At 34.3% G+C, this 25712-nt stretch overlaps 1 protein-coding gene across 6 annotated transcripts in view; it reads right to left on the bottom strand.

The window, feature by feature from the left end:
• The window catches only part of VRK2 (VRK serine/threonine kinase 2), a 103833-nt gene that overhangs the window by 65587 nt on the left and 12534 nt on the right, over nt 1-25712 (bottom strand). For 5 of the 6 annotated variants that reach the window (XM_060605339.3, XM_060605333.3, XM_060605381.3 and 2 more), the window contains 5 exons: nt 9596-9645; nt 8811-8880; nt 7305-7392; nt 4860-4965; nt 3561-3653 (listed from right to left, as the gene is read on the bottom strand). In XM_060605339.3, coding sequence (XP_060461322.1) covers nt 3561-3653; nt 4860-4965; nt 7305-7392; nt 8811-8880; nt 9596-9645 — 407 coding nt within the window. Of the gene's footprint in view, nt 1-3560; nt 3654-4859; nt 4966-7304; nt 7393-8810; nt 8881-9595; nt 9646-14005; nt 14103-25712 lie in introns of all 6 variants that reach the window. The other variant, XM_060605349.2, reaches the window with a different exon arrangement.

Below are 25712 nucleotides of genomic sequence, written 5' to 3' on the forward strand. Positions count from 1 at the left end.
CTTTTTAGTGATGGTGAACTATTGTTTATCCGTTTCTGACAGCTGTATTTCTTCTCTGTTCTGTTAATTCCTTTTAGTCATTGTTTTAAGAAAATATTTAGTGTTTTTCTTATTAATTTTTTTGAGTTTGATACATCTCCTCAAATATCTGTCATAATTCTACTTTCCATTTTGTCATTTCTTTCATTTTTTCAACTTTTTAAACGTAGACATCTTAAAGTTGGAAATCTCTCAATATTTTCTAGGATTTGTTCTTTAGTACCATTATTTAAAAAAATTTTTCCTCCTCCTCAGAGTTCAGGTAAATATTCAACTATGACTTTTTAAATTTTTTATAGAGTCAATTTAAAAAATCTTAAATCTCTTTTGTCTGATTCAGTGGCTACCAGCCACACGTAGTTATTGAAATTTAAATTAATTTAAGTTATTTTCCTGTGTTTTCTTCTGGTTTTATGGTTTCAGGCCTTACATTTAAGTCTTTAATCCATTCTGAGTTAATTTTTATGTGTGGTATAAGGTAAGAGTCCAGTTTCATTCTTTTGCGTGTAGCTGTCCAGTTGCCCACCATTATTTATTAAAGAGACTATCCCTTCCCCATTGTATATTACTGGTACCCTTGTCAAAGACTAGTTCATTGTATCTGTGTGAGTTTATTTCTGAGCTCTCTGTTTTGGTCCACTGTTTTTATGCCAATAGTATACTGTTTTTATACTATAACATTGTCATATATTTGAAATCAGGAAGTATGATGCTTCCAACTTTGTTCTCAAGATTGCTTTGGCTATTCACGGTCTTTTGTGGTCCCATACGAACCTTAGGATTCTCTTTTCTGTTTCTATGAAAAATGCCATTGGAACTTTGATAGGGATTGCAGTGAATCTGTAGATTGTGTTGGGTAGTATGGACATTTTAACAATATTAGTTCTTGTGATCCATGAACATGGGTCACGGCAATGATTCTTTCAACTGACACCAAAAGCATAGGCAATGAAGACAAAAATAAACAAGTAGAACTACCTCAAACCAAAAAGATTCCACACAGCAAAGGAAGTCACCAACAAAATAAAAAGGGAAACTACCAAACTGGAGAAAATATTTGCAAACCATAGATATGATAAAGGGTTAATATCCAAAATATACAAGAACTCATACAACTCACTAGCAAGAAAATAAGCCAACTGAAAAATATACAAAGGACCTGCACAGACATTTTTCCAAAGAAGGCATACACATGCCCAACAGGTATAAGAAAAGGTGCCCAATATTATCATCAGGGAAATGAACACCAAAACCACAATGAGACATCACTCAATACCTGTTAAGATGGCTATTATGAAAAAGACAAGAGATAACCAGTGTTATCCAGTGATAACCAGTGATAACCAGTGGGGAAGGTGTGAAGAAAAGGGAACCCTTGTGTACTGTATAGTCTTTATGCAAAAAAGTCAAGCAGTTCCTCTGAATGCAACTATCATATGATCCAGCAATCCAACTTCTGGGTATATACCAAAAGGAAAATAAATCATTATCTTAAGGAGATATGTGCACTCTCGTGTTACTGCAGCATTTTTCACAACAGCCAAAATATGTAAATAACCTTAGTGTTCACTGATGGATGGATGGATGAATGAAGAAAATGTGGTATACACATGCAACAGAATTATTCAGCCATAAAAGGAAATATGCCATTTGTGACACCATGGATGAACCTGGAGGACATTAAGTCAGACACAGAAAGACTGTATTATCTCACTTATACGTGGCATGTAAAACAGTAAAACTTACTGAACCAGCAAGTAGAAAAGTGGTTGCCAAGGGCTGGGGGTGGTGGTGGGGGGTGTGTGGAGGAAATAGGGAGGTGTTGGTCAAAAAAGATGAATAAGTTCTAGGGCTCTAACATACAGCATGGAGACAACAGTTAATAATGCTATGTACTTCAAATTTGCCAAGAGTAGATCTTAAGTGGTCTTACCACAAAAGCAAACAAAAAAGTAGCTATATGAAACGAATGCATTAATTAAATTGATGATGGCAATCACTTCACAACATATACATCATCACTTTGTACACCTTTAAAAAATCATGTTGTACAACCTAAACATATGCATTTTTGTGACAATCCTACCTCAAGAAAGCTGGGGGTGGGGGAGAGAAAGCAAGGTAAAATAAAAAATTAGTTAATAATTAAGTTAAATTTAAAATTCAGTTCCTCAGTCACACTAGCCACATTTTTTAGAGATTCTTTTTTTTAAAGCAGTTAATTTATATTCAATTTTGGCAAATTTAGAGCAATTCAGGTAAAACTGAGTGGAAAGTACAGTGAGTTCTCATATACCCACTGCCTCTCCCCCCAGACAGTCTCCATCCCATACCAGAGTATTGTATCTGTTACAATGGATGAACTTACATTCCTTACACAGCAACACATCATTATAACCAAAAGTCTATAGTTTGCAATAGGGCTCACTTTTGGTGTTGAACATTCTATGAGTTTTGACAAATGTGTAGCAACATATACCCACCATTGTAGTATCTTACAGAACAGTTTCACTTCCCTAAAAATCTTCTGTGCTCTGCCTATTCATCACTCCCTTCCCTCTAAGCCCTAGCAATCACTGATCTTTTTAGTGTCTCCATAGTTTCTCCTTGTCCAAAACCTTGTAAAGTTGGAATTATATAGATTTTCACTTAGTAAAATGCATTTAAGGTTCCTCCATGTCTTTTCATGTCTTGACTGCTCACTTCTTTTAACATTGAGTAATATTGCCTTATTTGGATATACCACAGTTTATTTATCCATTCACCTATTAAAGGACATCTTCATTGCTTCAAGTTTTGGCAACTATGAATAAAGCTGCTATAAACATGTGTGTGTAGGTTTTTGTGTGGATATAAGTTTTCAACTCCTTTGGGTAAATACCAAGCAGTGTAATTGCAGATCATATGTTACGAATATGTTCAGCTTTTAAAGAAAACGCCAAACTGTCTGCCACAGTGGCCATATCATTTTGCATTTCCAGCAGCAATGAATGGGAGTTCCTGACACTCTCCATCCTCATCAGCATTTGATGGTACACTACCCATGTTTCAGGTGCTGGATAGCCACACGTGGCTCATGGCTACCATACTGGACAGTATCATATAGAATATTTCCATCATTAGAGAAAGTTCCACTGGAAACGCTGCTCTGTTTAAGACTTAAGTGTTTATACAATGAAAGGGGAGCTAATATGAATTTTATTTTTATTTTTTCTCTGCACAAATCCATCCCTTCTCCCACTGAATTTTGATAGTTCTTTATATTCACTCTGAAGGTCAAATTTCAGCCATTTTACTATATGTCCATTAACAAATTAACCCCTCTGAGTCTCAGTGTCCTCATCCTAATTACTTATCAGTTTAGTGCATTAAATGAGATAAGCAAGGTAAGATAAATCACAACATTCATCATGTTAATCCTCATTTATAAACTCTCCTGGGTTAGGAGTTTGATTTTTGAATGTCTCAGTATAATACTCTGAGGATCCTTACTGAAAGCAAAAGCTTAATACTGTACTTACCCGATCTGGATCTCTATAACCTAATAGTAGATTTGCTGCTTTTATATCACCATGAACATATTCATTTTCATGTATATATTCCAGAACATCCAACTATGAAAAGAAATATATAAGGTTATACTAATGTCTATTTCAAACTCATGATCAACTTGAACATTTTGAATATAGAATAACATGTATTTTTTCTCATTAACAATAACAAAGTGACATATTATACAATTATGTGTTTGCCTATTCTCAAATATCACATGAACTGGTCACTTATCCTGGAAAAAAAGTTGAACAACATGATCCTTAAATATCAAGTGTTTTAATTAAACTTCTGATGAAAGGGGACCGAGATTCAACAATGCTGATGCCTATGTTCCCAACAGCCTGGTGGCCAAATCACACTGTACAAGGAGGAAAAAATCCGAGATACGCTGTACAATAATCATGAAGCCCACTCAGGAATTCCTCACCCAAGCAATGATTATAAATCAAGTTTTGGAGACCCCAGAACAAAACACCGTGTCCATGAGCTCAGAGAAAGGCATTCTCCCTCTGGACAGTAATAGGAAAAAAACCTGAGCTTCATCTTTAAAGCCCTTGAGCCTTGCATATTACCTTCACCCAGTGCTCAATAAACATTTGCTGGCTGGCTAAACGGATGAATGGATGAACGGGAAAATTAGCGAGTTCTATTTGCCACATCCCAACCTGGCATGACTAGTTTCATTCTATTTAAAATGGAAAAAATAAAATGGAGCTTGGGCAAACCCAACACAAACAAGATAAGACAAATATGTGATATAAACAAAATGTGTGCATGGGTGCTATTAAGATTTCATTGCTTCTTATTTGGCAAAGTATATATTATTCATTGCCATACTAATTACTGCCACCATCCCAAACTCATAATAAAAACTGCACAGCGCCCCATACTGTCACATGTTTAGTATGGAAAATAATATATTTTGCCATAGTTTGCATTGTTATAAATACAACTGACAAAAGAGAGGTTATTCTTATAGCAATGCAAGCTTGTTCTGATATGTAAAACAAAGCTGTGAGGGGAAAAAAAATCAGACTGTAGAACCAATGCCTAATTGAGTTTGTAGTGCCAAACACAGCACATTCTGTCACTTACAGAGCCCACTGTTATCAATTTCACCAAAATAGCCTCTACTCTAAATAACTGACATTTCTAGGGCAATAATCCTTCATTCTCTGATAATTCCACAAAGGGCAACGATTTGTGTATTGTAACAAGTAAATAATCTGAAAATGAGGCATGTGAAATAAGTCATTCCTTCTTACCATTCGGATACCTAGCTGCAGGACAGTTGACTTTTTAAAAGTACCATTCTGGTCTGAGATCTTCTGTAAATCTATTCCTAGTCTTTCCATTACCATAAATCTGTAACTATAAGAAGGAGACGTCAAAAAGAGATCTTAAGATAGCAATGCTTGAAAATGCCTATTTATGAATTTGAAACAAGGAAAAATACCCTCAACCTAACAACGAAGAATACTGCAACCTAAACCATTAAAGGTGAGTGTACGTTAATAATTTTGCTGTTCTTTTACAGAAAAATACTAGTCAGTATTTACTTTGCAGTTAGTTTTCTAGTAGAAGAGAATGTTGTGCTGAAACATTCATACTCACTCTTAGACCATGAAAAGAGAATACTCTTTCTAAATTAAAGAGTCCTGAGTTTGATTCATTTTGACTCCATCACCTTCTCACTGTGTGACCTTGAACAAATTATTTGTTTGGACAGAAATTTTTATTTATATTTGCTTCTTGAGCTTATAAATCATAATTACTTTCTCCATACACATACAAATATGACTTTTTTAAAAAATGTACTTCCTTTCTGTTTGGCACCTCCACCCCTTCTTGTCTTCCCTTGACAGATCCACACCAGCCCCTATTCTTTATTGATCTATGTATACACACATGAACACAGACATAGAGGAATTTTTGTCCTTGTTTTACAAAAATGTGATGTTACTGTATGCACTTCTCTACATCATACTTTTTTTCATTAATAGCTCACTGAAATCCTTCCAAATCAACTGCATTAGCTCTCTTTTTAATGTCTGTTTTTTCGGGGTGGGAAGGGATGGGGAGAGGCAGAGAGAGAGAATCCCAAGTGGGCTCTGCATGCTCACAGCATGAAGCCCAACACAGTGCTCGATCCCATGAACTCAGGTCATGACCTGAGCCAAAATCAAGAGTCGGACGCTTAATCACCAAGCCACCTATGCACCCCTCAACTGGTATAGCTGTAATTGAGTCCTTTCATGGGCTGCATAATAGTACATGATATGGATATACCATGATCTACTCAGTCACTCAGTCCTCTATTAGCAGCCCTTTACTTTGTTTCCAGATTACTGTTTGCTCATTTTTTAGTGATAGCATTTGAAGACCATTTGAACAAAGCACTGAACACTGAGCCTATTTTCTCACTTAGGAAAGAAAATATCACTATTTTAAAGGCTATTGAAAGGACCAAATGGGATACCTAACAAATAGAATTTTTTTTTAAATTTTTTTTAATGTTTATTTTTGAGAGATAGAGACAGAATGTGAACAGGGGAGGCGCAGAGAGAGAGAAGACATAGACTGAAGCAGGCTCCAGGTTCCGAGCTGTCAGCACAGAGCCGGATACGGGGCTCCAACTCACAAACCACGAGATCATGACCTGAGCTAAAGTCGGATGCTTAATCAATTGAGCCACCCAGGTGCCCCGAATTTTTTTCTTCTTTAAAAATCACTACTCAGTTATTTATATGTGATGACTAGCCATATGTGGTGATTTTAAAAATATTTCCACAATTTTTTTCTTGTGCCTCTTCTCAAGAGATGAAGTTTAATTGAATCTCCTCTTACATATGGAGTAGACTTAGTGACTTGCCTCTAGCAAAGAGACTACAGTGGAAATGATGTGATATTACTATAAGATTTGAAATAAGTCAGTCAAAGAAAGACAAATACCATATGATTTCACTCATATGTGGAATTTAAGAGACAAAACAGATGAACATAGGGGAAGGGGGAAAAAAGAAAAGGGAGCAAACCAGAAGACTCTTAACTATAAGGAACAAACTGAGGGTTGTTGGAGAGGCATGGGTGAGGGATGGACTAAATGGGTGATGGAGATTAAGGAGGGCACTTGTTACGATTTGCACTGGGTATTGTATGTAAGTGATGAATCCCTACATTCTACTCCTGAAACTAATATTACCCTCTATATTAACTAACTAGAAGTTAAATAAAATTTTGATAAAACAGTTTCAATTATAAAAAGGCTTTGGCTTTCTTCTTGGATGCATGCTCGTGTGTGTGTGTGTGTGCGCGCGCGCACATGCTCTCTTTCTCCCTCTCTCTCTCTCTGTTCCTATTACTTCCTCTAGGGAAAGCCAGCCACCATGTCTTTATAACATTGAGGCAGCCTATGGAGAGACCTACATGATGGGAAAGTGAGGCTTGCCAATAGCTACAGCAGTGACCTTGAAAAGAGATCCTTCCCCAGTCAAGTAGGGAGATGACTGTAACCCAGCAGGCAGCTAACTACATCCTCACAAGTCCCGAGCTGGTAACCCAGTTATAGAAACTGATCATGGAAACTAAGATGATATTAGTCTGTTGTTACAAATCACTATGAATTGGGTAATTAGTTACATAGCAACAGGTATTAGACCCCGTAAGAAACAGTCATAGAACAACACTTGATTATAATAATTGCATTTTACCTTCTTCCCTTGAATTCAGTAATACCGGATCCATAAAACATAGGAATTCCTAAATAATCAAGTTGTTTGAGTTCTATCCAGTTTTTGACTACAAAGACAAATTTAACAGGAAAAAAGTTATTTAATTTTAGAAATGTTATTTCTCACTTTTACATAGATCCTAAAACTTATCTAGCTAACCTAAGTAGAAATTAGACTTCCTGGAAAATGTTTTAAAGAATCTAATATCTATCTATCCAGTAGCTTTTAAATTCTCTGTCACCATAATTAACATAAAAACATATATAGAAATTTTAAATTAAATCAATTATAACCAAAACAGAAGTAGTCATGGTCATAAAATGCATAGCTATCATATACTCAAATCTTTCTATTCATGAAAATAATTCATTCCCTTATATGTTAAATTCCAAAACATAACATATGCTCAAAAAATTAAAATAAAATAAAATATAACATATGTTAACTACCAAAGAATCAGTAGAGAGATGGCTTTTTCTTTTCCATTACTTAAAAATCTAAAGCCATGGTGGTTGAAAAAATAGAAGTTGGGCAGAAAAATCATTTACTATGAAATTGTTATACAGAAACTTTTTTGACTAAATTTAGTCTAAAAAAGTCAAATCCACTGAAATCATCAGGTAGTTTATTTTCCACTTTTCTACCATATATGTTTAATGTGTAAGACAGCTCTACGATAAATAATCAATGTTTAATGGATTCTATTTGTCACCCTGACATAGTTTAAGCAGTTAGTAAAGACTACTTTCATAACATTTAGGTTTTATTAAGGAAAACAAAGTTAATTATTGAGTCTAGACTCATTATTCTTTTTCTTAAGCATAATGTAGAGGATCTTGACTATATCACTTTTATTCATATCAACTTCCGTTAAGTTTTACTTTGTCCACCTATATTCTACTGTATTTATAAAATGTTTCACTTATTCCTCAACTCTGCTCACATTCATTTCTCATTAAATTCCTCTAACTGGTAGTTCTCACATGTGATTTCCAGCTCCAATTGATTTTCCAACATTCAAGTTTCTAACACTTTTAGCTTATGTTCTAAATTATTTCAATATTTAATCATTTCCATACACCTTACACTAATCCATTCTATGGCCATTTCTTTTGTTTATATATCTGCTGCCCATTTTAATATAGTTTCTTTATTACCTTTGACTCCACATGGTTTTCTATTAAAAATTATGATTTCATTCTACTATCTTTTACACTTAAAGAACACTTAGTAGCTTAGACCAACAACCTAATATTGTATGTAAAGTAGTGGAAACAACTTTGATTTGAAATGTATAACTCATTATGTATGTAATATCAACATTTATATACCATCTATCTTATTTTTATATAATAACTAATTGTATCATTTTACAATAAAATTCGTGATTGAAAAGAATTTTCCAGAAGGCCAGAAAAGAGAAATATATTAACACTCACTTTAGCAAACTATACAGAAGTAGCTTGCTTTGCTAAATTTACTTACTATAGTCTTTTTTTGCAGCTCTTTGATAAAATTTAAGTTCTGAAAATAATGGGCCATTTTCCTGATATTCCTATAAAAGATAAGAACAATTAATTTTATTAGGAAAAAAATCTTAAAGATAGATTTGGTATTTCAACTGTGAAAATATGAGTACATATTGGTAATATATAATAGTGCTTGAATAATTTACTATAAAATAGATGCATCAAATTTCCATTAAAAAGCTCAGAAAGCACTAAACTTGGAGAATCTCATGTTTAAATTTAACACCTGTAATGCTGTCTATACAATCTTACACATGAAAGTAGTCTTCTTAAGGAAAGAACCTACTAAAAATACTGACAATTGGATATACACACATACAAAGATATTCAGCATCTACCAACATGGACATCAGGGTAGATATACTGTAAACTACCCTGGGGTTCATTCATACATGATACCTTTATTAAGTGTCTACTACATTTCATCCATTGTGTTAGGCATAGGGGATACAAACAGAAATAAAACCTCATCCTCGCCTTTAAGGACCTTACCATCTAGAGTAGAGAGGAAAGAAGGGAAGAAATAAGAGGAGAGATAGCTAGATAGGATACAAAGATGATAAATGTCAACACAGAAGAACAAAGTTCTCCAATCTTTACATTTTAAGAATGTGAAAATATACCATAATACTACATTTATCGATAAGTAAAATTAGAAAAGCTAAGGAACAGTTTTACAAAGATACCAGGAAAAAAGCAGAAAAGAAAAAAGTGAAATACAAATTTAAGAGCAATGCTCACCACTTTTATTACATGTCTTGCATCTTTATCTGGTTTATTTGTGGGGAAAGCTGAGAACAAAACACAAGGGGGGTGGTGAGAATTGGCTGTTCACAATTACCGAACACCTACTATATAGCAGACACTGAGCTAAGCACTTCACATATATTCACTTATTGCATCCTCCCAAGAACTTCTTATGGTAGGTATTATCTCCATGTTACACAAGATCTGACTAAGGTTCAAAAGTTGAATAATTTGCTGAGAAGTATCAGATTGGGGATTGAAACTCAAATCTGTCTGACGCCAGAGCCCACACTTTGCCATAAACCATATTCAAATATTCAATCATGGAAAACAACAGATATTAATCACACAGATCCAAATGTAGGGGAAAATATTTTCTAGATATACAGCATTAAACCCAGTAAATGATACATATTAAAATCCACTGATTCAATGTTACTAAATTAAAATCTATGATAATTCAGAAAGAAAATCATATGCATCTTAACTAAAAAGTTCAGAACAATTTCTATGTGGCAAAATTCTAAAATAAATCAAGTGATAATGAGAATAAACTCTTTAAAAATCATCTTCTGACCCTGGCAATCCATCATTCCTACATTAAAGAATGTGTATCTCATAATTATGTGCATTTCAATTTCATTTTATCTTATTATTTGCCATTTGTATTTTAGATATAGCAATTCGGGGCGCCTGGGTGGCTCAGTCGGTTAAGCAGCTGACTTCAGCCCAGGTCACGATCTCGCGGTCTGTGAGTTCGAGCCCCGCGTCGGGCTCTGGGCTGATGGCTCAGAGCCTGGATGCCCGCTTCCGATTCTGTGTCTCCCTCTCTCTCTGCCCCTCCCCCGTTCATGCTCTGTCTCTCTCTGTCTCAAAAAAAAAAAAAAAAAAAAAAAAAAAAAGTTAGATATAGCAATTAAACTTCTGAAAATTCCACTGTTCAAATTTTTAGATCCAATCAATCCTTTCATCTCCGTTATCTAAATTATTTAAAAAATTATGTTTTTCAAACCTTGGTAAGTTGACTTGTATATTTATTTGTGCTGTAAAAGTCTAGAAACTTGCCATTCATCCATTCACTCTTCATCCATGCATTCCTTCATTCATTCAACTAACCAGTACTTCTTTACCATGAGGCTAGGATTTGCAAGGCATTGTGTTAAGTGTCAGTATTATGTTTAAAGGAAAGTGAAAGGAAAGATGGTGACGCTAGTATTCAATATGATTAAATATCAGCACCTAACAAATGGAGAACAAGATCAAATTCTTCAGGTAAATTTTCAGTATGTTTATCAAACACTGTCCTCTTATGACTACTTCTAAAATTTCTCCTACTCCATGGACTTTCTTTTATTTCACATGATAGATGCAAAAAAAAAAAAAAAACAAAAAACAAAAAAACCCCACAAATTTACTAAAATATGTCAATTCTACTTTACAGTAGAGTCAACTTATGCACATTTTTTAAACCACTCTCCAAAATTTTTAACATCAGAAATGTTACCAACCATTTGAAGAAACTATTACTTCAATGTTAGTTGATCCTGGATACAAATTATGAACCCAGACCTTTACAGTAACAAAAAAAACTAAACTTGTCTAGATCAAGTAAAACTCTCTTTTCGCTTTGATGTATGTAAATTCGTTCCACTTTCACTCATGCAAGAGGAATGGATTATCCATATCTAAAGCAAGAAAAAACAAAAGAGTATGTACAGAAGAAGGGGTCCAGTCCTGTTATAGAAGAAATAAGAAAAGCCTTTCTTCCCACCCTACGGCGGCTATTTTTACTAGCGCGGTGCCCAAGCCTGGGGAGAAATAGCCCTGTCCTAATCCCGGTCCACTTGGTACAACACTGGCTCTGGGAAAGGTGCAATGGGCTACTCCTTGCTGATTTCAGTCAGTATAGCCCTACCACTTAAAGTCTGCATCTTCCTTTCACATTATTCACAGGAACATAACTATATGTTGACCTATATTCGAAACATCCCACACTTGTCATCTGATAGCTACATAATATTCTCCATAAACTTCCAAGTCAGATTATATTGGAAGGCCTAAATCCAAAATCAATGGACTAGAAAGCTCTTGGAGATGGATGTTGAACAAATAAATTGTCCTAGTTACCATGGAGGTCTCTTTTTGGTAATCCATCAATTAATGAATGAAACAAATATTTATTTTCTACTATAAGCTAACCCACATTCTAGCTGGTATTAAAAGATTAAAAATTTGTAATTAAAAAATTAAAAGATAATGGAAAACAGACATGGTATGTGCTTTTATAGTCTAATGGAGAAATCGGACATTCATCAAATACTCAAGCACAAGTGCAAAACTGTAAGTATAACAAATGTAAAAGGGGGAGGTAGAGAGTAATAAGAGGATGTATAACTGAATCTATACAAAGGGAATTATTCAGCCAGGACAGTTTGAGAAGTGATGTTGGGCCAGATGCAAATCTGGCTAATAACTTCTGCTTAATGAAAGGTTTTAAAAACTTGAGGTATAAGTGGAGGATAGAAAACACATAATTAGACATGCATTCTGAGCATATCACTACACTACAGTGTGGAGAACAGACTGAAGGGGAACCAGAGTAGACACTGGACCCATCAGTAAGGATTTAATTTTGATTGATCACAGAAAAGAGGACTACAGCTTGGACTAGACTATCAATGGTACATAGATTTCAGAGATTTAGGAAAGTGAAATTGGTAGGACTTGATGATGGAGGAAAAGGGCTCTTGCTTGATAGATTACTGCTGATTAATCTATTAGGGTTTGAAAAGAATGCTCAATCATCGACAGTGACAGTGTTGACAGTATAGCAGTCTCACACCTCCATTTAAATTTCTGATGAGATAAATAAATAAACTTAAAAATATTTTTTAAAGGGGCACCTAGGTGGCTCAGTCAGTTAAGCGCCCAACACTTGGTTTTTGGCTCAGGTCATGATCTCAGGGTTCATGGGTTCGAGCCCTGCATGGGGCTCTGCACTGACAGTGAGGAGCCTGGTTGGGCTTTTCTCTCTCTCCCCCTCTCTTTGCCCTTCCCCTGCTTTTGCTCTTTTTCCCCCCTCTCTCTCAAAATAAATAAATAAATTAACAAAAATAAATTTCTGATGAGAGCTCTGATGAGCTGCTAAAAATGCATCTTGCACATATAGAATATCTGCCCTCCTAGCACTTTTTTCTATTCACTAGGAAGTCTATCTGGTTTTTCCCTTGAGGAACCAAACCTCCCACTGCCCATGTGGATCTAGTAGGATTGCTTCACACAGTACTCCCGCCCTTACGTCTCAGAGTTGGGCACATGACCAAGCCTGGCTAATTGGGATATACAAACCCACTGGCCACGGCAACCAGTTCAGAAAGAGCAACATGCCCCAACTAGGTAAAAAGTTACTCCCTAAGATTTGACATTAAAATGCAATGTAATACAAGTAGACCACCAGATGTAAGGATACCAAACCCTAGAAATTACTTTCCTCAGTTAAACTGAAAATAAAGTCTGAAAAGTCAAATCCAACACTGATAAAAGTGAGGTTAAGGTAGGAAGCGAGAAAGGGCTCTGTGGACATTGCTTAAGCCCTATACTATCCATACCTGAAGCCAGAAAAAGCCCTATACTTCTCAGTGATAAGAGTTAAAAAAAATCCCCTTTGTTTAATACATTTGAGTTTCTGACATTGGCAACCAGGTTTACACAGAAGGCAACTAGAAAAACTAAAATATGATGAAGTCTGATAAAAAATGTCAATAAAGTAGCACACTAGATAAACCAAAAACCTTGTATAAAATAAACAGGATGCCGAATGTAATAATCAAACTTTCTTATAAATGAAGAGTTCATCTGGTGAAATAAATAAACAATAAGGAAGTCAAAAATAAAGAGAAATCTAAAAACCACAGGGAGCCTTAATGTTCTAGGCTAGGTAGAAAGGCTGCCCACTCTGGATAAACAAGGACATTAGTGTTAAAGCTCTCTTGGGAAAAAGACAAGTTCCTGGGTCCGCAAGAGGCAGACATTTGAAGTTAAGATGGCCACATAAAGTCAGAATTTTTAAAGTGCTATGTCTTGTATTAGTGTGAAACATTAAAAAAAAAGAGCAAAAGAAATAGGGAGATGGGGGAAGGGGAGAAAGTGGGGAGAAAGGAAGGGAGGGAAGGAGGTAGAGGAAGGAGAGGGAAAGAATAAAAGAAGAAAGGGAATTCACCAATGACAAACACAGAAAGAAAAACAAAAAACCCCACCTTATTTTGGCCTAGACCATGAGTGTGAGACAAAGTACAGTCTTTCCTGATAATTTATTCTGCCAAAGTTGCCTTCAGGAATTTGAGGCTCAAATTCACACAACTGTATGGTACAGGGGACTTGAAGTCAAATGGTAACCCAGAGCACCTTGCAGAAGCAAAAGAAACAAATCTTCAAGGGACACACTGGACTCCCATGACCTCCAGCGATAAAGCATGGCTACAGATGAGGAAATGATCCAACACTACAAAATAGTAAAGAAAATAAACAAAAGGCATAAATCCCAAGAAACTCAGACCTCCCATATAGCTCAATTATCTGCTTGAAATGATAACAGACACAAAGTATCAGTAGCATAAAAAACAATGCAAAATATTTTATGAAAAAATGAAATTGATTGTAATTCAGAAAGCATTAGAGAGCTATAAGAGCCAGTGACCAAGAACAAGGAAGACATTTGAACTCCAAGATGAAATCTGGGAGGAAGTTTGAATTTGGAATAGTCAAATACTGGAAACTACCTGCACATCTATCTTCATTAGAATGTGTAACACACTGTACTATAGTCATAGCATGAAACACATCGTAGCAAAAAAAAATGAGTGAAATACATATACTGTAGTAATATAGATATATCTTAGACATAATGGTAAGTAGAAAAAAACATAAAACAGAATGCATACTTATGATTATATTTATATAAATTTAAAACCCACAAACAAATTATATTTGTTTAGGGATACACACGTACACTATAATAAAAAACAGTATAATTGAAACCATAAATAGTGTAGACTAGTGTTGTTACTAATACAAGGGAGGGAAGACATGTTAGAGGTTCTAGAGTGCTGGTTATTTTATGATATATTATAAGCTCGACCTGGATGGGGATTGTGAGTGTCTTGCTATTAGATATATTTTCCTGATAAACTGTATGTATATGTTGTTGTGTGCACTTTTCTATATAATAATACATGCAATACATATATAATCATTAATATTTAAAACTTAATGAATAGCCAAAATGGTAGGTCAGAGAGACCTAGAAAGAGAACAGTGACCTGAGGATTAGATCTGAGAAAATAATCTAGAATTTCCCACACAGGAAATAGAGATATAAGATATGAAGAAGAGATTATGAAGCATCAAGGAAATATGTGACAGTAACACAATTTTCTAAAAAGCTCCAGAAATAGAGAATAGAGAGAACAGAGGCCAGGCACTTCTGAATAAATAATATCTGATAACTTTCAAATACTGATAAAAGTCATGAATCCTCTGATTTAAGAATTGCAAGTCCACAAGATAATAAATCTGCACTCCGCCCACCATAGTCAAAACTGCAGAACATTAAAGACAAAGTTCTAACAAACAACTCGATAGAAAAGATTAGATTGCATACAAAAGACAGATGAAGTGACAGCAGACTTAACAGCAACAAGGCAGTAGGAAGACATAGAATAATATCATTATTCGTATAATATCATATATTCATATGCTGGGAGAAAATAATTATCAATCTAGAATAAGGTGCACTAAAAACATGAACAAAAATAACGAACAAAACAGGAACATGATGACTAGAGTTACAGGGTCGTAATGCCATGTATTTATTCAAGAGAAACAGGGAGACAATGATTAGCTTCATAGTTTATTATATCAAGAGAGTGTACTGAAAGTTTACAGGCAACCTCTACAATAATAGAAATAAAATTAATAACTTCAAAATCTATAAGGGAAAAAAGAATTTTAAAAAGACCTAAAAATAGGAAGATAGGCAAAAATAGAAAAAAATAGAAGCTAGGAAAAGAACAGTTTTTTTAAAAGGCAGAGAAAACATAAAATCTGATGAAAGAAATAAATACCAATTTTATACCAATTTTTAGCCACACATTTTTTCATATTATATTATCTCTGAAATTTGAATGCATCTTATAACTGAAGACATCTTACAGTTGCTGTTGACCACACAGCAGTGGACAGTTGTCACTGCCTATACAGGTACAAACCTAGCCCCGATGTCTGTCTTCACTTCCGTTGAGTCTTCTACATTGCTGGCAATGTTACATGTTACAGTTAATTGTCATTTACAATTATTTGTGCATGTAGAAAAATTAATTAACCAGTCAAAAACAGAAAAGTGGTACCTAAACTTGATAGTAGTCAAAAAATGTTAAGATAGGACTGTACCAACTGAGTACTCTATGAGTTCCACATGTAAGACTATTTTAAAGGTACTGTGTTCTAGTTTAATGGGAAGTATTAGGCATTAGATATAAAGCAGGTCTTATATAAACACAAAAAGAATGATTGAAGAGACAGATAATTATGAACTTTTAAGCAACTAATGGAGACTCAACATATGTACATAAAATAATGATGTATCTTATAATCAGAGACATCTTAGATGTGAAAAAACATGCCATAATCATAATAAATTTGAGTAGACTAACTTCACCAGTAAGAAAAGAAACTGTAAGATTGTCAGAAAAATAGATAAATGCATACTATTTATGAGACATAACTAAAACCTAGTGATGCAGAGAAAATGAAAAGATAAATAAACTAGCTAAAACGGGCTGAAAAAAAGGCCGGAATATGTATTTTCAAAATTATAGAAATCTGAGGACAAAAGAATTACTAGATATAAAGTTAGTACCACTTAATCATTAAAAAAATGATTCAATAGAAAAAATTAATTCAATGGAATGACTAAATTCATGAACTTGAAAACATCTGATAATGTACTTCATAATAGAGAAATCAAAACCACCAGAATTATAAGAAAAAAAATGAGAAAGTGTAAAAATCATGGAATATTTTAAAACAATCCATAATGTATAGGCAAGCAGACCAAAATAAATTAGAATAATACAATTAACAGTTTTTATCTAAAGGCCACATAAAATAACAAAACAATTAAATAACATACATTCTTTTCAAAAACAAAACATTTTTTAATTGCCCATAATTTTACCCAGAAAGGTTTCCTTGAATATCAAAGAATAAGAATTATTAAGGCTACATTATGTGACCATAATGGCTAGATTCTAGGCCAAAGAAGAAATCACAATGGAATTTAGAAAATACATAGCACTTGTTTACGCCCCGGTGGCTCAGTCAGTTAAGTATCCTACTCTTGATTTTAGCTCAGGTCATGATCTCAGGGTCATGAGTTTGAGCCCCTCATTGGGCTCTGTGCTGACAGCTCAGAGCCTGCTTCAGATTCTGTGTCTCCCTCTCTCTCTGCCCCTCCCCCACTCACACTCTGTCTCTCTCTCTCAAAAAATTAATAAACATTATTATTTTTTTTTAATGGGAAGGGGAGGACAACTGGGTGGCTTAGTCAGTTAAAGCCTAACTTTAGTTCAGGTCATGATCTCATGGCTCGTGAGTTCAAGCCCTGCATTGGGCTGTCTGTTGTCAGCACAGAGCCACTTCAGATCTTCTGTCTCCCTCTCTCTCTGCCCCTCTCCTGCTCTCTTTCTCAAATAAATTTTGAAAATGGGCAGAGGATCTAAACAGACATTTTTCCAAGAAGACATACAGTTGTCCAGCAGACACATGAAAAGATGCTCAACATCACTAATCATGAAATAACAAGAAATAACAAACAAGAAATAACAAATGTTGGTGAAGATGTAGAGGAAAAGGAACTTTCACACACTGTTGGTGGGAATGTAAATTGGTACAGCCACTGTGGAAAATAGTATGGGGGTTCTTCAAACAATTAAAGATGGAAATACCACATGATCCAATAATTCCACTACCAGGTATTTACCCAAAGAAAATGAAAACACTAATTCAAAAAGATATACTCACCTCTATGTTTACTATAGCATTATTTACAATAGCCAAGATATGGCAGCAGTCTAAGTGCCCATCAATAGTTGAATGGATAAGGAAGATATGATGTATACACACACACATACACACACACACACATATGTATGTTACATAGCCGTAAAAAAGGATAAGATTGTGCCATTTGCAACTACATGGATGGACCTAGAGGGTATTAGCTAAGTGAAATAACTCAGACTGAGAAAGACAAATACCATATAATTTCACTCATATGTGGAATAAAACAAACAAACAAGCAAAAATAAGGTAGAATCAGACCTATAAATACAGAGAACAGAGTGATGGTTGCCAGAGGGAATGGGGGTGGAAGGATGGGCAAAATGGGTGAAGGGGAATGGGAAATACAGGCTTCCAGTTATGGAATGAATAAGTCATGAGAATAAAAGGCACAGCATAGTGAATATACTCAATGGTATTGTAATAGTATTGTATGGTGACAGATGGTAGCTACACTCGTGGTGAGTGTAGAATATCCTATAAAGAAGCTGAATCACTGCGTTGTACACCTGAAATTAATCTCACTTTGTATGTCAACTATAAAAATTTCAAAAAATAAATGAGTAAAGTACACTTTCCAATTAAAAAATACTTGAAACAAATGAAAATGAAAATACCACATATCAATACTTATGGAATGCAGCAAAAGCAGTTCTAAGAGGAAAGTGTGTAACAATAAACTTCTACACTAAGAAAAAAGAAAAATCTAAAATAACAATGTAACTTTACACACTAAGACCCCAGAAAAAAAACAAATCTCAAAGTTAGTAGAAAGAAGGAAATAACAAAGATCAGAGTGGAAATAAATGAAATAGAGACTAGGAAGACAATAGTAAAGATCAAGCCAGACAAGGACACTCCAAGAAAAAAAATTATAGGCCAATATCCCTGATGAACATATACACAAAAGTACTCAACAAAATATTGGCAAAATGAATTCAGCAGTACATTAAAGGTTCATATATCATGATGAAGTAGGATTTATTTTTGAAATGCAAGGATGGTTCAACATATGCAAATCAATCAATGAAATCCACCCACCACATTAACAAAATGAAGGATAAAAGTCATAAGATCATGTCAGTAGATTTAAAAAAAAAAGCATCTGACAAATTCAACATCCTTTCACCATGAAAGCCTCTCAAAAATTCGGGTATAGAAAGAACATACCTCAACATAATTAAGGCCAATTATGAGAAGCTGATACTGAACATCATACTGAACTGTGAAAAGCTTAAAAGCTTTTCCTTTAAGATCAGGAACAAGACAAGGATACTCACTCTCACCAATTTTACTCAACATAGTACTGGAAATCCTACCCAGAGCAACTAGCAAGATAAAAATTATCTATATCAGGAATGAAACAGGGAACATCACTATAGAACCTGCTGACATTCAAAGTATAATAAATATGGGGGCACCTGGGTTATTTAGTCAGTTGAACATCTGACTCTTGATTTCAGCTCAACCATGATCTCAGGTTTGTGGGATCAAGCTCCACATTGGGCTCTATACTGAGCATGGAGTATGCTTAAGATTCTCTCTCTCTCCCTCTGCCCTTCTCCCCTACTTGCACGCTTCTGTCTCAAAATAAGTACAATTATGAACAACTTTATACATACAGATTTGAACAATTTAGATACAATGGACCAGTTCCTTAAAAATCACAAATTACTAAAAATTATCTAAGATGAAACAACCAAATTAGTCCTAAAACTACTAATGAAAGTAAAATGAAGTTAAAAAAAAAAAAAAAAAAAAGCTCCTGGTAAAAAGTATCTCTAGGCCCAGTGACTTCACTGTAGAATTCTACAAAACATTTACAAAAGAAATAATACCAACTCTCCTACTCATTTCCAGGAAGCAGAAAAGGAGAGATTAACTCACAACTCATTTTATGAAGCCAGCATTACCCTGATATCAAAACTAGACTAAATTAGTAGGAAAAAAGAGAAGAAAAAGGAAACTACAGACCAACAGCCCATATGACTCTGATGAAAAACAAAACTACTGTCATCCACCATATGAAGTCTAAATGAGAAAAACCACACAATCATAACAATTGAAGCAGAAAAAGCATTTGACAAATTTAATACCTATTCCTGATAAAAAAAAAAACTTTCAGTATACTAGGAGAGAGCTCCCTCAACTTTATAAAGACTATTTACAAAATACCTCTTATTGTTAACATGATACTAAATGATGAGAGGCTGAAAGCTTTCTCCCTAAAATTTGGATCAAGTCAACGATATCCATTATCACCAATCCTATTCAATAAAGTACTAGAAGTCATGGCCAGTGCAAGGAGTCAAGGAAAAAAATAAAAGACATACAGATTGGAAAAGAAGAAATAAAGTGGTCCCTTTTTACAGAAGACAGGATTATCCATATAGAAAATCCCAAAGAATCAGAAAAAAAAATCCTAGAATAAATAAGTTTTCCAAGATCATGGAACATAAGGTCAACATGCAAAAATCAAATATATTTCTATATGCTAATAATGTAAATTTGAAACCAAAATTACAAAAGCAATGACATTTTCAATAGCACCAAAAATATAAAAACCTTCATGTATACTTAAGTAACAGTACATGTACAAGGCCAATTATGCTAAAAACTACAAAATGCTGATGAAAGAAATCAAATACCTAAAGAAATGGAGAAACAATGTATTTGTGGATTGAAAGACTTAGTAAAAATGACAATTCTCTCCAAATTTATCTATAGATTTAATCCAATACCAACCAAAATCTCAGCAAAGTTTCTTTCTTTTGCCTTTTTTTTTTTTTTTTTTTTTTTTTGTAAATACAGGCAACTTGATTTAAAAATCTATACAGAAAGGTAGGAACTAGAAGAGATAAAATAATTTTGAAAGAGAACAAAGTTGAAGGAATCACACTATCCATATGTCTTTCAATAGCAGAATAAACAAATTGTGGTACATCCATACCATATAATACTACTCGGCAATAAAAAGAAATGAACTATGGCTATGTACAACTTGGATGAATTTTGAAGGTACTATGCTACATGAAACAAATCCAGTCTCAAAAGGTACATGCTGTATGATCGCATGGATAGGAATTCTGTACATTCTTAAAAAGACAAAATTGGGGGCGCCTGGGTGGCTCAGTCAGTTAAGCATCCAACTTCGGCTCAGGTCATGATCTCACAGTCCGTGAGTTCGAGCGCCGCGTCAGGCTCTGTGCTGACAGCTCAGAGCCTGGAGCCTGTTTCAGATTCTGTGTCTCCCTCTCTCTCTGACCCTCCCCCGTTCATGCTGTCTTTCCCTGTCTCAAAAAACGTTAAAATTTTTTTTTTTTTTAAAGACAAAATTGTAGTGACAGAGAACAAATCAGTGGTTGCCACCACCTAGAACTAAGGAAAGGGTGTAACTACACAGCGATAGTATGAGGAAGATTTTAGGGATGATGAATCTCTTTTGTACCCTAACTGTTGTGGTATGATAAAATCCACAGAGATATACACAGACAAAAAGTCAATTTTTCTCTATGTGAATTTAAAAATAATATTAACAAAAAGATAAAATATAGGGGTGCCTGGGTGGCTCAGTTGGTTAAATGCCCAACTCTTGATTTCAGCTCAGGTCACGATCTCACAGTTCATGGGTTCGAGCCCCACATCAGGCTCTGTGCTGATAGCATGGAGCCTGCTTGGGATTCTTTCTTGCCCTCTCTCTCTCCACCACCCCCAACTCATGCATGCACATGCACTTGTTCTCTAATACACTTAAAAAAATTTTAAAAAGATATAATATACAATTGTAATATAAAGTAAAATATGCTTAATGATAAAAAGGCAAAAATAATTTTGAAAACAAATATACAATGTATAACTTTGGCAGAAAATGAAAAAAGGATAGCAATAGTAGGCCTCAAGGGGAAGGTGGCCTTCAAATAAACACAATTGGAATATGTAGAAACTGGAGACAGAATGTTAGGGCTAAAGACAAAAACAGAACAAGCAAGTTGATCTTAGTATTTACTTCCAGCAGTGAATTCCAAGACTATAACATATAAAAATTCTGGGTTTTTTTGGTTTTTTTTTTTCCTTTTTTTTATTTGTTTGTTTTCTTTTTTTTTGAGAGAATAAAGAGAACACAAGCAGAGAAGGGGCAGAGAGAGAGGGAGACAGAAGATCCGAAGCAAGCTCTGCACTGTCTGACAAGCAGCAACAGTGAGACCAATATGGGACTTGAACTCATGAACCATGAGATCATGACCTGAGCTGAAGTTGGAAACTCAACCGACTGAGCCACCCAGGTACCCCCAAATTGTTTGTTTTTTTTAATATATACTAAATCACCACATACTTAATTTTTAAAATGAGTTCCTGTACAGTTGGTAAACAAAAGCATATTCTCTCTAAAGGTGTTAAATCCCCTCCAAATAAAAATTATTAATTGCATATTCAACTTTGTAGCTTATTAAATGTTATAGCACAGTTATCTTCAAACTCTTTTAGTGATAGAATGTTCCTCAAAAGCTCGATACACAGGGGGCGCCTGGATGGCTCAGTTGGTCAAGCGTCCAACTCCGGCTCAGGTCATGATCTCATGACTCCTGAATTTGAGCCCTACATTGGGCCACGTGCTGACAGCCCAGAGACTGGAGCCTGCTTCAGATTCTGGGTCTCTGGCTGTTTCTGCCCCTCCCCCAGTCGTGTTCTGTCTGTCTCTCTCTGGCTCTCAAAAATAAATAAACATTAAAAAAATTGCTTTAAATAAAAACAAAGCTTGATACATGGAAGATCAAAGTGAAAATGCGCAGGTTGAAACATGAGTGGAGGGACCAGAGCCCCTACCCATTTCACCTGTATGCCAGGTTCCATTAGAAAACTGTGAAGACCTATTGGTAACAGATTTGTCCCGTTCTGAGTTTGCTTATAACACCTCCAGTCGTAACTACATTTGTAATAATTTCTTATTAAGTATCTGCTAAATTTTCTTTTCTTTAAGCATAAAAATCAACAGTAGCATTCTGGTCATATTACATTCTATCATTACATTTTCACTTGGCTTTATTAAATTTCTGCCATTCTGTAATGTCTTTGTTTAGCTCTTTTAATGGTTTTACTATAGAATGTAAAATATAACAACAACAAAAAACCCTGCTTTATTTTACTATTTACATGCGCATGGAAAACCTTGATCTTTTCATTAAGTACTTCTCTTTTGACAACTGATAAGGGATTTTTGTCAATGATATTCCACAAAGGATTTCAGACTATTTTTATCAAATACAATAACTGGCAATTGTATTACGATCCAACACTCAGTAAATTTATATCATTGTTATTCTTCTTTGTGCCTCTTTGCCCATTCCTTAGCGGTAGTGATACATACTTCATATTTAACTTCATTTTATAATAGGCTATTTTTCAATCCATTTACCTGTTTCTCAAACACCCAACACTGCTACATTCTAATTCAGATATTTTCATCATTATAACTAAGTACATTTTAAGCTTGCTTGAAGGATTAACATATAATTTAACTTTCTTTAACTTTCAACTCTATAATTCCTAACCATGGTTTATAAATCTACCTTAGAAATATGGATTGCAATACAAAATTCTATGTTCATAATGATTTTTACTGAACTGGCTGTACATTATCATCAAATCTTCTCTTAATTTTTTAATTCATTTATCTCTTATAAGTCTCTTTCAATTATATATTTTCAAGTGTCCTTTATCTTTGTGGTAATCTGTTATAAAATGATTTCAGATTTCCTAAGACCTCAAATGTTCCCTCCTATCTCTTAAGAGACATTTAATTTGGCTGGATAGTATACTGGAATGATAGTCATATTTCTTTTAGCTATCATGAAGTCTTTGTATTTTCAGCCTGTGAATTAAGGGCTAATATAGTTCTTGACCTCATTTCCTAAAATGGTATTGTAAATTTTGTATTTTGTTTAAAAACCTACTATGTAAGAGCTTTAACCTTGCCCTCACTTTTTAAAACACTTTCTAAAATTCATGCTGAAATTAGGTTTCAAAGGGAAATCTTTCTCTTTAATAATGGTCTCTATTTTGAAAAGGTCTTTACCTTCTTGTGTGATATTCTTATTATCCAAAGATATATTACACACACAGGTAAGAGAACTATTATTTTTTTCTTCTTGATGATCTCTTTTAGGTCACTGTTCTCTGACACAGATTTGCTTTGCTCGTTCATTAATAGTACAACTAATTTTTGCTCAGTTGTATCAATTCTTTCCATAAAACCTCTATGTTTCAGTATCTCTTACCATCTTTTTGGATCTCACAGATTTTCGGGGTCAGAAAGAACTTAAATGTCCTTCTTCCAATAAAAACCTCTATTTTTACAATGATTCCATAATTCATTCAATTTACGTCACACTAAATTTCAGAACAGTTACACTTGTTCAAAAGTTTTTTGCTGGAGTAGAAATTCTGATACTATAGAGTCTATACAATTTTTTTCTTCTCTTTTTCATCACATGGCAATATTTGCTCGTTAGATATGCAGCTTTCTTTTGCTTTTTTCTCACTTATCTTGACATGTATTGTTTGGGGATGTTTTTTAATGGGTCTTACTATTTCTTCTCTGCCATCTTCCTAACACTTTGTAAGAAAGTGTACATAATATCCACTCTCAACTGTAATACACATTTGACACTGGAGATCTATGCTAGAATTGGAACACATGATCTTTTAATAGAAACAAGATCAAGTATAATGAATAGCTTTTCTTCACACTTTCCAGAAATTGAAATTAATAATCCTATATCACTATAAGTGCTCAAAAACAAATAGTCTAATGTAATATTGTATTTTGTTCATTCTTTCCCTTGCTATGTATATACTCCAAAGAAAAAAGTAACCTAGCATAAAACTAGCATTGCAATACCTATTAAATATCTCTTCTCCACTAAAAACACCTAAGCATTTGCCTCTGCATGAAATGTTACAATTTTTTTCATAACATCATTTATAAATTTGTAATAAATCACTACTATTATGTAAAAATATCTTGAAGGTACTGAATAATCTTGCACAAATTATACTTCTATTAAAGATTAAGTATTTGGGTACTTGAACAAATTCTGTATGACAATATACTCTTTATCAAGATTCTACTAATCTAAGTATTTTTTGTTTTGTTTTACTCTCAAAAGACCTAGTTTTCTAAATATTAGTGTATCTTTACTACCCAATGAATAAAAAGACACGGTCAAGAACAATCCAATATTTGCTAAATTATCTGTTTTTACAGGATGCCTATTCAAATTGTATCATAGGGTTTTAAAGAGGCTTCTTTTGATCTTCCTGCTGCTGTTTAGAATCAAAACAACTGCATAAAATTATTCATTTTTCAAAAAGCAAAAAATCCACCAACTCTTTCTTACCAGTTTGTATGCGCTATTGGTTGACTGCTCTCACATTTTTTTTTCATAAAAATATTGTTTGACCCAAGTATAGTACTTTTTTAATGCATTTTTCCAGTTCTTAGCATTAGATTTACTATAAATATCAGATGTTCCTCCACAGATTTTGTGAACTTAATATTAAAAACATATCACTGATGCTTGACACACCAGGTTCTCAATCTGAAGGAAAATGACACCGTTATCAGCATTATCACTAACAGATTTCTTAAATGAGCTGCCAATATTATCAATTAGATATTTCACAGTTATTTTAGAAATGAGCATGTCACGAGCATGTCATTTGCAACTATCTTCCCTGGCTAGCGTTAAATTCAAAGTGTTCTTTGACAAAGGACATCAATCAGTAGAGCCAAGAGACCTGAGTTCAACTGTAGATTGGGACAATTATACAAACTGCGGCACACAAGCAAATTCCTTCACCGCCCTAAGCCTCGACATCTTCCTTATTAGTTTATTGAGAGAACGAAATGAAATAATGCACGTAAAGCATTCAACACAGAGCTAGGCACGCACTTAAGTGGAAGATTTTAGTAGAAGTTGATGTTGATAATGAT

The sequence above is a fragment of the Panthera onca genome, chromosome A3, assembly GCF_046562875.1.
Source record: "Panthera onca isolate mPanOnc1 chromosome A3, mPanOnc1 haplotype 2, whole genome shotgun sequence".
Lineage (NCBI taxonomy): Eukaryota > Metazoa > Chordata > Mammalia > Carnivora > Felidae > Panthera > Panthera onca.